At 43.3% G+C, this 16,501-nt stretch overlaps 1 protein-coding gene across 25 annotated transcripts in view; it reads left to right on the forward strand.

Moving 5' to 3' along the window:
• Positions 1 to 16,501, forward strand: part of LOC138637428 (titin homolog) — a 1,151,517-nt gene that overhangs the window by 995,994 nt on the left and 139,022 nt on the right. For all 25 annotated transcript variants that reach the window (XM_069726100.1, XM_069726106.1, XM_069726124.1 and 22 more), the window contains one exon: positions 7,240 to 7,284. In XM_069726100.1, the coding sequence (XP_069582201.1) occupies positions 7,240 to 7,284 (45 nt within the window). The remainder of the gene's footprint in view (positions 1 to 7,239; positions 7,285 to 16,501) is intronic.

Here is a 16,501-nt window from a genome sequence, read left to right on the forward strand (position 1 = left end):
TTGACTAATAATACATTGATTCACAGGATAGAGGAGATAGAGCTAGGAGAAGTGCAGGATCTGCAGAGTCTGTCCTCTCTGACATTATATTGATTGAGATTACACAGTGGCACTATGCATGCACACGCTCACCCAATCCAGTGTCACTATGTGTAGGGTAGTGGAGTTAGAGCAGGAAGCACTCCATACCATGAGCAGCTAATCACCATGAGGGGTGGGGCAGAGTATTATAACTGAGGGGACCGCTGTGCCTAGGGTGCACCGAAGCAATATAATAAAAGTGGTGTTTTACAATATATTACTTTTACAAAATTTTACATTACCAGTATTATTCTAATACTGAAGAAAAATACTAAAACCAAGGCTAAGTCTGCAGTCTTATCAGAGAAAGTATGAATCCTGGCATGGGCAACTCTAAAAGCCATAAATGACATTTTTTGCACTTCTTTTACATTTCTTTTTGTAAAATAATTTTTTTTCTTTCTTTTTTTAATATTTTCTAGAAAAGGCAAAAGAAAATTCTTGACATTTTAAGTGCAGCTATTGACCTCACAAAATGTGACTGCAACAAAATTTTAAATTGTTTTGCAAGCTTCTTTTAATAATCCTATTTTTCAATCGTGCGTGCCAAAAAATAAAATATATGTATATTTATTTACCTGAGATGTTGTGGTATGTATGATGCAATGCCGAACATCTTTTCTCATAAGTCATAATTAACCCCTTCCCGACCTTTGACGCCACGTAGGCATCATGAAAGTCGGTGCCAATCCGACCCATGACGCCTATGCGGCGTCATGGAAAGATCGCGTCCCTGCAGATCGGGTGAAAGGGTTAACTCCCATTTCACCCGATCTGCAGGGACAGGGGGAGTGGTAGTTTAGCCCAGGGGGGGTGGCTTCACCCCCTCGTGGCTACGATCGCTCTGATTGGCTGTTGAAAGTGAAACTGCCAATCAGAGCGATTTGTAATATTTCACCCATTATAACGGGTGAAATATTACAATCCAGCCATGGCCGATGCTGCAATATCATCGGCCATGGCTGGAAATACTAGTGTGCCCCCACACCACCCCTCCGATCGCCCCCCCACCCCCCCGATCTGGCCGGTACACTGCTCCGGCTCCCCTCCGTCCAGTGCTCCGCTCCCCCCCGTGCTCGTGTCCGCTCCCCCCGTGCTCCAATCACCCCCCCGTGCTCCAATCACCCCCCCTGCACTCCGATCCACCCCCCCCGTGCTCCGTTCCACCCCCCGTGCTCCATTCCAGCCCCCCCGTGCTCCGTTCCACGCCCCCCGCGCTCCGTTCCACCCCTCCCGCGCTCCGATTCCCCCCCGTGCTCCGATCCCCCCCCCCGTGGTCCCCCCCCACCCTATCATACTTACCGATCCAGCCGTGGTCCCGTCCGTCTTCTCCCGGGCGCCGCCATCTTCCAAAATGGCGGGCGCATGCGCAGTGCGCCCGCCGAATCTGCCGGCCGGCAGATTCGTTCCAAAGTGCATTTTGATCACTGAGATATAATCTATCTCAGTGATCAAAATAAAAAAAATAATAAATGACCCCCCCCCTTTGTCACCCCCATAGGTAGGGACAATAAAAAAATAAAGAAATTTTTTTTTTTCCACTAATGTTAGAATAGGGTTAGGGTTAGGGTTAGGGGTAGGGTTAGGGTTAGGGGTAGGGTTAGGGGTAGGGTTAGGGGTAGGGCTAGGGTTAGGGTTAGGGGTAGGGTTAGGGGTAGGGTTAGGGGTAGGGGTAGGGGTAGGGTTAGGGGTAGGGTTAGGGCTAGGGTTAGGGTTAGGGTTAGGAATGTGCACACGTATTCTGGTCCTCTGCGGATTTTTCCGCTGCGGATTTGATAAATCCGCAGTGCTAAACCGCTGCGGATTTATGGCGGATTTACCGCGTTTTTTTCTGCGCATTTCACTGCGGTTTTACAATTGCGATTTTCTATTGGAGCAGTTGTAAAACCGCTGCGGAATCCGCACAAAGAAGTGACATGCTGCGGAATGTAAACCGCTGCGTTTCCGTGCAGTTTTTCCGCAGCATGTGTACAGCGATTTTTGTTTCCCATAGGTTTACATTGAACTGTACACTCATGGGAAACTGCTGCGGATCCGCAGCGTTTTCCGCAGCGTGTGCACATACCTTTAGAATTAGGCTATGTGCACACGGTGCTGATTTGGCTGCGGATTCGCAGCAGTGTTCCATCAGGTTTACAGTACCATGTAAACATATGAAAAACCAAATCCGCTGTGCCCATGGTGCGGAAAATACCGCGCGGGAACGCTGCGTTGTATTTTCCGCAGCATGTCAATTCTTTGTGCGGATTCCGCGGCGTTTTACACCTGTTCCTCAATAGGAATCCGCAGGTGAAATCCGCACAAAAAACACTGGAAATCCGCGGAAAATCCGCAGGTAAAACACAGTGCCTTTTACCCGCAGATTTTTCAAAAATGGTGCGGAAATATCTCACACGAATCCGCAACGTGGGCACATAGCCTTAGGGTTAGGGTTGGAATTAGGGTTGTGGTTAGGGTTAGGGGTGTGTTGGGGTTAGTGTTGTGGTTAGGGGTGTGTTGGGGTTAGGGTTGTGATTAGGATTATGGCTACAGTTGGGATTAGGGTTAGGGGTGTGTTGGGGTTAGTGTTGGAGGTAGAATTGAGGGGTTACCACTGTTTAGGCACATCAGGGGTCTCCAAACGCAACATGGCGCCACCATTGATTCCAGCCAATCTCGTATTCAAAAAGTCAAATGGTGTTCCCTCACTTCCGAGCCCTGACGTGTGCCCAAACAGTGGTTTACCCCCACATATGGGGTACCAGCATACTCAGGACAAACTGCGCAACAATTACTGGGGTCCAATTTCTCCTGTTACCCTTGTGAATCTAAAAAAATGCTTGCTAAAACATAATTTTTGAGGAAAGAAAAATGATTTTTTATTTTCACGGCTCTGCGTTGTAAACGTCTGTGAAGCACTTGGGGGTTCAAAGTGCTCACCACACATCTAGATAAGTTCCTTTCGGGGTCTAGTTTCTAAAATGGGGTCACTTGTGGGGGGTTTCTACTGTTTAGGCACACCAGGGGCTCTGCAAACGCAACGTGACACCCGCAGACCATTCCATCAAAGTCTGCATTTCAAAAGTCACTACTTCCCTTCTGAACCCCGACGTGTGCCCAAACAGTGGTTTACCCCCACATATGGGGTATCAGCGTACTCAGGAGAAACTGGACAACAACTTTTGCGGTCCAATTTCTCCTGTAACCCTTGGGAAAATAAAAAATTCTGGGCTAAATAATTATTTTTGAGGAAAGAAAACGTATTTATTATTTTCACGGCTCTGCATTATAAACTTCTATGAAGCACTTGGGGGTTCAAAGTACTCACCACACATCTAGATAAGTTCCTTTCAGGGTCTAGTTTCCAAAATGGGGTCACTTGTGGGGGGTTTCTACTGTTTAGGCACATCAGGGGCTCTGCAAACGCAACGTGACGCCCGCAGAGCATTCCATCAAAGTCTGCATTTCAAAACGTCACTACTTCAATTCCAAGCCCCGGCATGTGCCCAAACAGTAGTTTACCCCCACATATGGGGTATCACCGTACTCAGGAGAAACTGGACAACAAATATTGGGGTCAAATTTCTCCTGTTACCCTTGGGAAAATTAAAAAATTCTGGGCTAAATAATTATTTTTGAGGAAAGAAAACGTATTTATTATTTTCACGGCTCTGCATTATAAACTTCTATGAAGCACTTGGGGGTTCAAAGTGCTCACCACACATCTAGATAAGTTCCTTTGGGGGTCTAGTTTCCAAAATGGGGTCACTTGTGGGGGGTTTCTACTGTTAAGCCACATCAGGGGCTCTGCAAACGCAACGTGACGCCCACAGAGCATTCCATCAAAGTCTGCATTTCAAAACGTCACTACTTCACTTCCGAGCCCCGGCATGTGCCCAAACAGTGATTTACCCCCACATATGGGGTATCAGCGTACTCAGGAGAAACTGGACAACAACTTTTGGGGTCAAATTTCTCCTGTTACCCTTGGGAAAATAAAAAATTGCAGGCTAAAAGATCATTTTTGAGAAAATAATTTTTTTTTTTATTTTCATGGCTCTGCGTTATAAACTTCTGTGAAGCACTTGGGGGTTCAAAGTCCTCACCACACATCTAGATTAGTTCCTTTGGGGGTCTAGTTTCTAAAATGGTGTCATTTCTGGGGGATCTCCAATGTTTAGGCACACAGGGGCTCTCCAAACGTGACATGGTGTCCGCTAATGATTGGAGCTAATTTTCCATTTAAAAAGCCAAATGGCGTGCCATCCCTTCCGAGCCCTGCCGTGCGCCCAAACAGTGGTTTACCCCCACATATGGGGTATCAGCGTACTCAGGACAAACTGGACAACAATATTTGGGGTCCAATTTCTCCTATTATCCTTGGCAAAATAGGAAATTCCAGGCTAAAAAATCATTTTTGAGGAAAGAAAAATTATTTTTTATTTTCATGGCTCTGCGTTATAAACTTCTGTGAAGCACCTGGGGGTTTAAAGTGCTCAATATGCATCTAGATAAGTTCCCTGGGGGGTCTAGTTTCCAAAATGGGGTCACTTGTGCGGGAGCTCCAATGTTTAGGCACACAGGGGCTCTCCAAACGCGACATGGTGTCCGCTAACAATTGGAGCTAATTTTCCATTCAAAAAGTCAAATGGCGCGCCTTCTCTTCCGAGCCCTGCCGAGTGCCCAAACAGTGGTTTACCCCCACATATGAGGTATCGGCGTACTCGGGAGAAATTGCCCAACAAATTTTATGATCCATTTTATCCTACTGCCCATGTGAAAATGAAAAAATTGAGGTGAAAAGAATTTTTTTGTGAAAAAAAATTACTTTTTCATTTTTACAGATCAATTTGTGAAGCACCTGAGTGTTTAAAGTGCTCACTAGGCATCTAAATTAGTTCCTTGGGGGGTCTAGTTTCCAAAATGGTGTCACTTGTGGGGGAGCGCCAATGTTTAGGCACACAGGAGCTATCCAAACGCGACATGGTGTCCGCTAACGATGGAAATAATTTTTCATTCAAAAAGTCAAATGGCGCTCCTTCCCTTCCGAGCCTTACCATGTGCCCAAACAGTGGTTTACCTCCACATGTGAGGTATTGGTGTACTCAGGAGAAATTGCCCAACACATTTTAGGATCCATTTTATCCTGTTGCCCATGTGAAAATGAAAAAATTGAGGCTAATAGAATTTTTTTGTGAAAAAAAAGTACTTTTTCATTTTTACGGATCAATTTGTGAAGCACCTGGGGGTTCAAAGTGCTCACTATGCATCTAGATAAGTTCCTTGGGGCGTCTAGTTTCCAAAATGGGGTCACTTGTGGGGGAGCTCCAATTTTTAGGCACACGGGGGCTCTCCAAACGTGACATGGTGTCCGCTAAAGAGTGGAGCCAATTTTTGATTCAAAAAGTCAAATGGCGCTCCTTCCCTTCCAAGCCCTGCCGTGCGCCAAAACAGTGGTTTACCCCCACATATGAGGTATCAGCGTACTCAGGACAAATTGGACAACAACTTTCGTGGTTCAGTTTCTCCTTTTACCATTGGGAAAATAAAAAAATTGTTGCTAAAAGATAATTTTTGTGACTAAAAAGTTAAATGTTCATTTTTTCCTTCCATGTTGCTTCTGCTGCTGTGAAGCACCTGAAGGGTTAATAAACTTCTTGAATGTGGTTTTGAGTACCTTGAGGGGTGCAGTTTTTAGAATGGTGTCACTTTTGGGTATTTTCAGCCAAATAGACCCCTCAAACTGACTTCAAATGTGAGGTGGTCCCTAAAAAAAATGGTTTTGTAAATTTCGTTGTAAAAATGACAAATCGCTGGTCGAATTTTAACCCTTATAACTTCCTAACAAAAAAAAATTTTGTTTCCAAAATTGTGCTGATGTAAAGTAAACATGTGGGAAATATAATTTATTAACTATTTTGTGTCACATATCTCTCTGGTTTAACAGAATAAAAATTCAAAATGTGAAAATTGCGAAATTTTCAAAATTTTCGCCAAATTTCCGTGTTTATCACAAATAAATGCAGAATTTATTGACCTAAATTTACCACTAACATGAAGCCCAATATGTCACGAAAAAACAATCTCAGAACCGCTAGGATCCGTTGAAGCGTTCCTGAGTTATTACCTCATAAAGGGACACTGGTCAGAATTGCAAAAAACGGCAAGGTCTTTAAGGTCAAAATAGGCTGGGTCTTGAAGGGGTTAAAGGGGTTGTCCTCCACTTTATTTTCTTTAAAATAGGTTCAGCATGTTGTAAACATAAAAAAAAATTGTTTGCTGTCCATTTCTATCATCACTATAACACTATACCGGTCCTACTGTGGTCCCCTCTCTTCCTTCCCCTAAGGGGACAGAGTATGACTTTTGAAGCCTATCACTATCCACAGCAGTGACACATTGTTCGCTGCTGCAGCCACTTTAGACTTTGATGAAAGTAGGTTTCACCTACTCACTCTCCCAGAACTCAACTCTTATATTTGCCTATATTGTGGAATCACAAACACTAACAACTAAATTGTTTACTACAATATAAGATGGCGCACTAGGGGGTGAGTCAGCTAAGTGGCCAGATGAAAAGCAGATCAATAATTCTGGTGGGTCGACCTCAGTTATACCGTTGTACTGTCCTGTTAAGGATATATGCAGTGATGTCTCGTGCGTAAGAGAAAACCTACAGCAATGATATAGGTGACCTCTTACTATAAACTGCACAGGTGTGTGCGAAAATGTAGCGCTTATAGTGCAGTTTATAGTAAGGGGTCACCTATATCATTGTTGTATTTTTTCTCTTACGCACAGGACATCAGTGCATATATCCTTAACAGGACAGTTCAACGGTATCACTGAGGTCCACCCACCAGAAGTATTGATCTACTTTTCATCTGGCCACTTAGCTGACTCACCCCCTAGCGCGCCATCTTATATTATAGTAAATAATCTTTTTTCTGAAACAGGATTGGCACATATTCTGTTCTAGATTCCATCAGCTGGGGGGTATCCTCTACTTGCACCAGCCCAGCCCCTCTTCTGGGGCAAATCAACCTACCCAGTTTTGAGCGCCGGTGTGATTGAATTCTTGTCAACAACTAAATTGTATTAACTAAGAGGAACACCTAAAAATTACATACATAGATAGACAGATAGATTCTTATTTATTTATTATTTTTGTTTTTGCAGACACACCACAAAAAGAACCTAAAGAGCCAGCAGCGGCAAAGAAAGGTACCAATCATGATCATACATTGGACAAGAACTAATCTCTTGATAAAATAGAGTGTCTAAAGAAAGCCTATCATACAGTACAGTCACAGCAGAAACTGTTGACGCCCCGCTTGAAATTGTTCGAGAAAATGAAGTATTTCTCTAAAAAAATAATTGCAATTACACGTGTTTATTTCCTTTGTGTGTATTGGATAAACGTAAAAAAAAATAGGAAAAAAAGGCAATTTGAAACCCCCAAAATGGGCGAGACAAAATTGTTGGCACCTATCTAAAACTGTTGGTAAACAGCTTTGTTACAAGCATTTGATGCTTGTTTATATTCACCTGTGGCAAGTAAATGTTGTGGGCAATGTGAAAATCTCACCTGAAACTAGATAAAAGGGTGAGACAGTCTCAAAATACAACTCCATCTCCAGAGATCTTGATATTCCTTTGTCCAAGGTGCACAACAGTTATCAAGAAGTTTACAACCCATGGTACTGTAGCTAATCTCCCTGGATGTGAACAAGAGAGAAAAACTGATGAAAGTTTGCAACACAGGATAGTTTGGATAGTGGGTAAGCAGCCCCAATCAAATTCCAAAGGAATTCAAGCTGGTCTGCAAGCTGAGTGTGCATCAGTGTTAATGCGAACTATCCGTTGTCAATTGAATGAAGTGAAATGCTATGGCAGGAGACACATGAGTACCACACTGCTGACACAGATAAATGAGAAAACTAACCTGCAGTTTGCAAAATGTAAGTGAGTAATCCAAAATCCTTCTGAGAAAGAGTCTTGTGGAAAGCTGGGTTTGCTTCCTAGGTCATTGGTCATCTAGCAGGACCAATGACCCCAAACATACAGCAAGAAGCACCCAAAAATTAATGGAAACAATAGCGCTGGAGAATTTGTGAAGTAGTCTGGATCTGGATCTAAATGTCATTGAACACATGTGGGTTGCTATCTTTCTGTGGAAACTTCCTGAAGAAGAAGCCACGAGCTTCGAAACACATTGAATAAACCACCCGAACATCCTCTAACTATATCTGGATCCATCATTTGTTGCAGCAGCGCGGATTTTATCCACGTTCATCTATTATGTATAATAAACATGTGTTAAAAAAAAGTGTAATTGCAATATTTTTATGAGAAATACTTCATTTTCCGGAACAATTTCAGGGTGGATAACTGCTAGGGTTGGCGGATTGCACTAAATAAAATAATAAAATGCAATTGCAACCCAGGGTCTGCCATGCAGAGATGTAAATCTGCTGCTAGTGTGAACAATGACGGAACAGACAGCGAGCGATTGCCTGGACACACTGTGCTAATGCCACACAGTGTGAACGGAACACCAAGCACCAAACTCTGTTACTCCACAGAGAGGTTTTGAACGAATGTATACAGAGTGCTAGGCCCTGTTAAACGTCACAGGAAAAACATGAGGAAAACCTTTCTCTGCAACAGAGCTGTGTCAATCGCATACAGAATTGCCCCCAATGACGTTAGCTGCCTGCCTACGTGTACAGTCCCAAAGCTAGACAGACATGCACTTGCAGACAGAGTGGTAGAGCCTCCACTCACATAGCCACACATAAATGATACTAGCTTGCCTGCGTGCGCCACTGAGAGCCTTTTAAACACAAGGCTGCACCCCAAACACTCATTCCCGGCCAGCCAAGACATCGCTCGCGGGCCAATCTGAAGCTGCCACATCACCAGTGCAGCTGACATCTGCCCACCAATGAGAAGACACCACATCACAGACATGCTCAGTAAGGTGATTTCTGGACCTAGATTCCAGAGCGTCAGATTGCCGCTGGTTACCATAGACTTGGCTGGAGAGCCAGCAGTAACCAAGCGAACACCACGAGCCTGAGCAAGACACAGGGACCAACATCTATGCTCAGCAGCACCTGCAGCTGCTGAACCTGAATGGGAGACCACAGAGGCAGATAAGGCTTGGGATCTATACCGCAGAGAGGGAGGTTCCTGATGCCTAACACTAACATTTTCAACCATGACTGTACATAGCGGGAGAAATAAGTATTGAATACATCAACACTTTTCTACGTAAATATATTTCTAAAAGTGCGCTTGACATGAAATTTTCACCAGATGCTGGTAACAAACTATCCAATCCACACAGGCAAAGAAATCAAACAATAAATGTCCATACATTGAGTTATGTGTAATAATAATGAGAAATGACACAGAGAAAATGTATTGAACATGCTTGCTGAAGTCTATTTAAAACTTTGCACACAACTTTTGTTTGTGATGACAGCTTCAAGATGCCTCCTGTATGGAGAAACTAGTCGCATGTATTGCTCAAGTATGATTTTGGCTCATTCTATGAATTTTGAGCTTCAGTTCCTTCCATAAATATTCTATTGGTTTCAGGTCAGGTAATTAGCTGTGCCTTTCTAGCAGCTTTATTTTCTTTCTCTAACACCAATTGTGAGTTTCTTTGTCTGTGTGTTTGGGATCATTGTCTTGCTGAAATGTCCACCCTCATTTCATCTTCATCTTTCTAGTAGATTGCAGCAGATTTTTATCAAGAATTTCTTGCTACATTTGTTAATTTATCCTTCTTTCAATTACATGAAGTTTGTCAGTGCCGTATGCTGAAAAAAACACCTCCACACCATGATGTTGCTACCTCCAAACTTCATTGTTGGTAAGGTGTTTTAGTATGCTGTGCGTTATGGCATCCAAAGAGTTATATTTTGGTCTCATCTGACCAGACTATATTCTCCCAGTATTTCACAAGTTTTTCTAAATGTTGTTTAGCAAACTTTAAAAGCATTTGAACATGCTTTTTGGGGAGCTATGGAGTCTTGCGTGGAGGTTTAAGAGCATTACTTACAGTTAGTTTACTTTAGACATTCTCTTAGATTTCAGCTGGTGTCATGATTTTCAATGATTTTTTGCATCTCTCTTGCTTCATGTGTTCATTACTTTTTCCCTGTATAATTTACCATTATAACACATAACTTAATTTATCGAATCCATGATTTGATTTCTTTGCCTGTGTAGATTGGGTGGGTTGTTATCGATATCTGGTGAGAATTTTATGTTAATAGCACCATTAGAAAAATATTTCCTTATAAAAGTGCTGACGTGTTCAACACTTATTTCATGTTGTGAATATATGTATACATATATATATATATATATATATATATATATATATATATATATATATATATATATATATACGCAAACCAAAGAAGAAAAAAATGTAGAATGAACGGCATCAGAGGAGTACACTTGCAGGACTTGGATCCACGTGAATCCGATTTACAGCCCACACGAAATCCTAGGGTTTAAGGTGCTCAGCAAATATAGTGTATAGCTAAATGTACATTTAATAAAGAGGAGTGCGGCACTCACCCTTTTTGCTTGTGGAATCGTGCTCTTTATTGGACCGACATTAAAGCATTGTTACATGTCCATGTTATACATCAGGCGTACAGGAGGGTGCGGGGAGAGGAGGTGGACGACGGCCGTTTCGCGCAAAGTGTGCTTTGACGGGTCCAGGAAATAGAATATCAAAAATAAAATCCAGAAAATCAAATTTTATAAATTATATCAATTTATTTGCATTTTGCAGTGAGAATTAAGTATTTTATCCCTCTGGCAAACAAGACTTAATACTTGGTGGCAAAACCTTTGTTGGCAATCACAGCAGTCAGACGTTTTATGTAGTTGATGGTGAGGTTTGCGCACATGTCAGGAGGAATTTTGATCCGCTCCTCTTTGCAGATCATCTCTAAGATAAGATAAGTGGTGCGGTGAGTATTACGGCAGCTGTGCTCTGCTTGTAAGCAGCGCATGACATCACTGCCATGCGCTGCTTACAAGCATAAAGCAGCTGCTGGCACTGGAACATTATGGAAACATTATGTTTTGGGGGTGTTTCTCTTCTAAGGGCACAAGACTACTTCAATGCATCAATGGGAGAATAGAGGAAGCCATGTACAGTAAAATCCTGAGTGAAAACCTCCTTCCCTCCATCAGAACATTAAAAATGGGTCATGGCTGGGTCTTCCTGCAAGATAATGACCCAAAACATACAGCCAAGGCAACAAAGGAGTGGCTCAAAAAGAAGCACATTAAGGTCATGGAGTGGCCTAGCCAGTCTCCAGACCTTAATCCCATAGAAAACCTATGGAGGGAGTTGAAGCTCCGAGCTGACAAGCGACAGCCTCAAAATCTTAATGATTTAGAGATGATCTGCAAAGAGGAGTGGACCAAAATTCCTCCTGACATGTGCGCAAACCTCATCATCAAATAAAAAAAATCTGGCTGCTGTGCTTGTCAACAAGGGTTTTGCCACCAAGTATTAAGTCTTGTTTACCTGAGGAATCAAATGCTTATTTTTCACTGCAAAATGCAAAAAAAATTATATAACTGATACAATGTGATTTTCTGGATTTTATTTTTGATATTCTATCTCTCAATGTTAAAATTTACCTACCTTAAAATTATAGACTGTTCAAGTCTTTGTCAGCGGGAAAACTTGCAAAATCAGCAGGGGATCAAATAATTATTTCCTTCATTGTACTTGGGTCGGCTTATATGTGAATATATACGGTATATATGTACATATATTTCAAATATTGTGAATTTCCAATTCGTTTTTTAGGTTTTACCTAACAATTTAATTTGTATCAAATTGCGTTGAATCGCTCGTTTCCTGATTGCCCTGAAAAGATGTGTATAACACTCTCTTATGAATGCTTCGACTATATATCTGATTTCAAGCTTTTTTTGAATGCAAACATAGCCTTGGTAATGTCGAAGTGATTTTAACTATGTGGCTTTGAGAAAATGGATGAAAACCGTTCCTCTGATGTCCCATTGCTATCCAGATTCAGCTTAAAACAATTGCTGTATTCCCTGCCTTTGCTTTTATACAGGCTAAGGCTAGTTTCACACTAGCATTTCCCTGATGTGCGGCGGGCTGCGGACTTCCTCCGTGAAGGCCCGCCCTCAGCCGCACCTCCGCTTGTAGCTCCGCCTACATCTGCATGCGGCCCGCATGCGGCCTGCGTACCTATATTTAACATTAGGTACGCAGATTGTGCGGCTGTATGCGGATGGTGCCGCATGCGTCGTTTTGACGATGCGGAAAAAAAATGCTACGTGACTGCGTCTTCGCAGGTTGCCGCATCGTCAAAACGACGCATGCGGCACCATCCGCATACAGCCGCATGACCTGCGTACCTAATGTTAAATATAGGTACGCAGGTTGCATGCGGGCCGCATGCAGATGTAGGCGGAGCTACAAGCAAAGGTGCGGCTAAGGGCAGGGCTTCACGGAGGAAGTCCGCAGCCCTCCGCACATCAGGGAAACGCTAGTGTGAAACTAGCCTTAGATAGACCTTTCTGATTAATTGATGTTCTGCAAGGCATCGTGTGGAAGTCATTCCTGAGGTTATGTGAGCCTTCAGTGGCTGATATAATGTTTTGCCCAGTGTGAAATGATGGTGGCCATTTTAGATGATTTGCACTAATAAAATCATAAATTGTTTAAATTCGCCAGGTTCAGCAAATTTAAAAAAATTCAATATGAAATTGATTTGCGTCAAATTGATTCATTCACCTTTATCTATGAGACTTTTTTTTAAACCTAAATGTCTCCTCTGAAACTAGTGCAATATAATCCTAAAATACCATTAGTGCCAAATGAGCCTTTTAATGCACATACTAAAAGTTTCAGATTGATTTCAAGTATTATTGTGTAATATTAAATTGCCGTTAGGTTTTGTGGGTAGCACTTAGCTGCAAATTACTATTTAATGTCTAAATGGAAACAATTTCTCTATTAATTACAGCCATTAAACACCAAGTAATTCAATATGTAACTATGCAGGCCCTTAGGGTCCATTCATACATTGCGGTCAAATAACATTCTGGTTATTTGTTCCACAACTGTTGTTGCATGAAAAGTAATATTGAGCAAATACTTTCAATTTTACTTAGGAATTGCAAACTGGATTAACCCCTTCGCGCCATGCGCCGTACTAGTACTGCGCTGCCGGCACTGCATAAGTGCCAGCCGCAGTACTAGTACGGCGCCGCCATTTTCCGGTCACCGCGCGGCATCGCGCAGTGATTGGGTTCCGGTGTCTGCTGTTCCTGACAGCAGACAATCCCTGCACGCAGCCCCGGGTGCCTGCACCGCCCCCCCGCATCAGCGATCGCTGTGATTGGCTGGTCAATTCTGACCAGCCAATCACAGCGATGTGACAATAAAGTTTCAAAAAAAAAAAAAAAAAGCATGTGACAGGCTGTGATTGATGCTGTGTGACGTCGCACCAATCACAGCCGTCACTGTAGGTGGGGTGATCGCCACGTCACCTCACCTGATTAACCCCTATGGTGCTGATTGGCTGAACAATAGCTTCTAGCCAATCAGCGCCAAAGGGGTTAATTTAAAATACCGATCACCGCCCTGCACGCCATCTTTCTCTCAGATTTGGCGTGCAGAGCGGTGGTCTAAGCCCCTCTGTGTCACCTTAGTGAAGGAATCCATTGGTGGCCAGTGCGATCCTCCCTGGGATCTCCTGCCTCCAGCTTGTGCTCCTGCTTCAGCTTGTGCTCCGTGCTGTGTGCTCTCTGCTGCCATCTGCCTGCTGTGTGACTCCTGTGATCACAGCAGCAGCAGCACCTCCCCCACCCCTTTCCCATCCCCCCATCCCTGTTCCAGTACCCCCTCCCTCCCCCACCCTCCAATTGAAATTTTTTGCGCACTTTTTTTGCGCTTTTTTTCCTGTGCGCGGCGTCCCGCGCAGAGCATTCGTGCTCTTCCTGTGTCCGCAGCGCTCTGATCAGTATCGCTGCTGATCAGAGACTGCGCCACAGGACTTTTTTTTTTAGGTTAGTTAGTGTAGCGGACATTGCAGTCTAAGCGACGTCCGTTTTTTTTTTTTTTTTAGAAAAAAAATTGTAGTTAGTACAGTGTAGTTTTAGACGTAACAAGGTAGCATAGCCGGCGTCAGTGTTTGGTGACGTCCCTCCATCCCTGTTCAAGTACCCCCCTCCAATTCAATTTTTTGCGCACTTTTTGCGCTTTTTTTCCTGTGCGCGGCGTCCCGCGCAGAGCATTCGTGCTCTTCCTGTGTCTGCAGCGCTCTGATCAGTATCGCTGCTGATCAGAGACTGCACCACAGGACTTTTTTTTTTTAGTTAGTGTAGCGGACATTGCAGTCTAAGCGACGTCTGTTTTTTTTTTTTTTAGAAAAAAAATTGTAGTTAGTACAGTGTAGTTTTAGACGTAACAAGGTAGCGTAGCCGGCGTCAGTGTTTGGTGACGTCCCTCCATCCCTGTTCAAGTACCCCCCTCCAATTCAATTTTTTGCGCACTTTTTTGCGCTTTTTTTCCTGTGCGCGGCGTCCCGCGCAGAGCATTCGTGCTCTTCCTGTGTCCGCAGCTCTTTGATCAGTATCGCTGCTGATCAGAGACTGCGCTACAGGATTTTTTTTTTTAGTTAGTGTAGCGGACATTGCAGTCTAAGCAACGTCCGATTTTTTTTTTCTTTTACAAAAATATAATAGTAGTTAGTACAGTGTAGTCTTAGACGTAGATTAGCTGGTGTCACAGCGTTCGTGACGACCGGTCTTTTCTTTTTTTTTTTGGAGAAAAAAAAATTGTACAGAGTAGTTTAGTGGTAGCGTGTTAGTGTAGCCAGCGTCACAGCGTTAGTGACGACTGATCATCTTTTAGAAGAAGAAAAAATCGTACTGAGTTTTATAGGTAGGGAGGTAGCGTCTTGTGCATAAAAAAAATCTATCGCCGGATTATCTCTAGTGCATTAGGGGAGCGTACGTCACAGTGTTAGTGGCGTTCGCTTTTCTTTTGTAAAAAAAATATTTAGTTGCGTAGGGTAAATTTATACTTTTTTTTTTATACAAACTTATTTTTTTACATTGATTTTTCTTTTCATCTTTTTTTCTTGTTTCTTCTACATTTTTTCTCACTACTTGTTTTTTCTCTCTGATTGGTTTTAATAAAGAGTACCCTATACACAAGCCCCACACATTACACGTGTAAAAGCACCACTTACACACACACCCAGGGTTTGGGAAAAAAAAAATGGCCCATTCGTCAACAAGGCGCTATTCACCAGAGGAGGCTTACGCCATCCTTGCGTCCGACACGGATTCAGCCAGTGAGGAAGATCCCACATTCCTCTATTCCTCCTCCTCCTCCTCCTCCTCATCTGGTGAGGAAAGACCCCTAACACGGCACCGTAGGACCCAGGCAACTCCTGCAGCAATCGATCCCGTATGGATTGCACCCCCGGAAAATTTTCAGCCCGTCATTCCGGATTTCAGCAGCAGCTCAGGAATCCAGTTTGACACGACTGGCCTCACTGAAATTGACTTCTTCAAATTCTTTTTCAGTGATGAAATAATAAATATTATGGTGGCCCAGATGAACCTGTATGCCCAACAATTTTTTACCCAAAATCCCACGTCATCTTATGCCAGATGGACCCCCGTAAATGCAGCAGAGATGATGACATTTTGGGGAATTGTGCTGCATATGGGCCTAATCAAAAAGCCAAAGCTTCGGCAATACTGGAGTACTGACATTCTCTACAGTACACCGGTATTCCGCATGGCCATGAAAGGACACGATTTGAAGCGATCCAAAAATTTTTGCATTTCAGTGATAATGCGCAGTGTCCTCCCCGAGACGATCCAAACTTTGATCGTCTATATAAAATTCGTCCAGTGGTTGAACTCTTCAGCAGAAAATTTGCTGAGGCGTACACACCCCAGAGGGACATCGCTATTGATGAATCTCTCGTTCATTTCAAAGGGAGGCTAAAATTCCGACAGTACCTGCCCAGTAAGAGGTCCAGGTACGGAATAAAGCTGTACAAACTGTGCGAGAGTACCTCAGGGTACACCCACAGATTTAGGGTCTACGAGGGTAAGGACACCCAGATTAACCCCCCTGAATGCCCCCCCATCCTGGGGGTGAGTGGGAAAATTGTGTGGGAATTGCTGCACCCACTGCTGGATAAGGGTTATCACCTTAATATTGACAACTTTTACACCAGCATCCCACTCTTCAAGGCCCTCTCTGCCAGAGGTACAGCTGCATGTGGCACCGTGCGAAAAAATCAGTGAGGCCTCCCTAAGCCGCTAATTGGGCAAACGCTGAGAAAAGGGGAAAGCAGAGCCAAATGCAGCGACAACATGCTGGTGGTCAAGTATA

This window comes from Ranitomeya imitator, chromosome 5, assembly GCF_032444005.1.
Source record: "Ranitomeya imitator isolate aRanImi1 chromosome 5, aRanImi1.pri, whole genome shotgun sequence".
Lineage (NCBI taxonomy): Eukaryota > Metazoa > Chordata > Amphibia > Anura > Dendrobatidae > Ranitomeya > Ranitomeya imitator.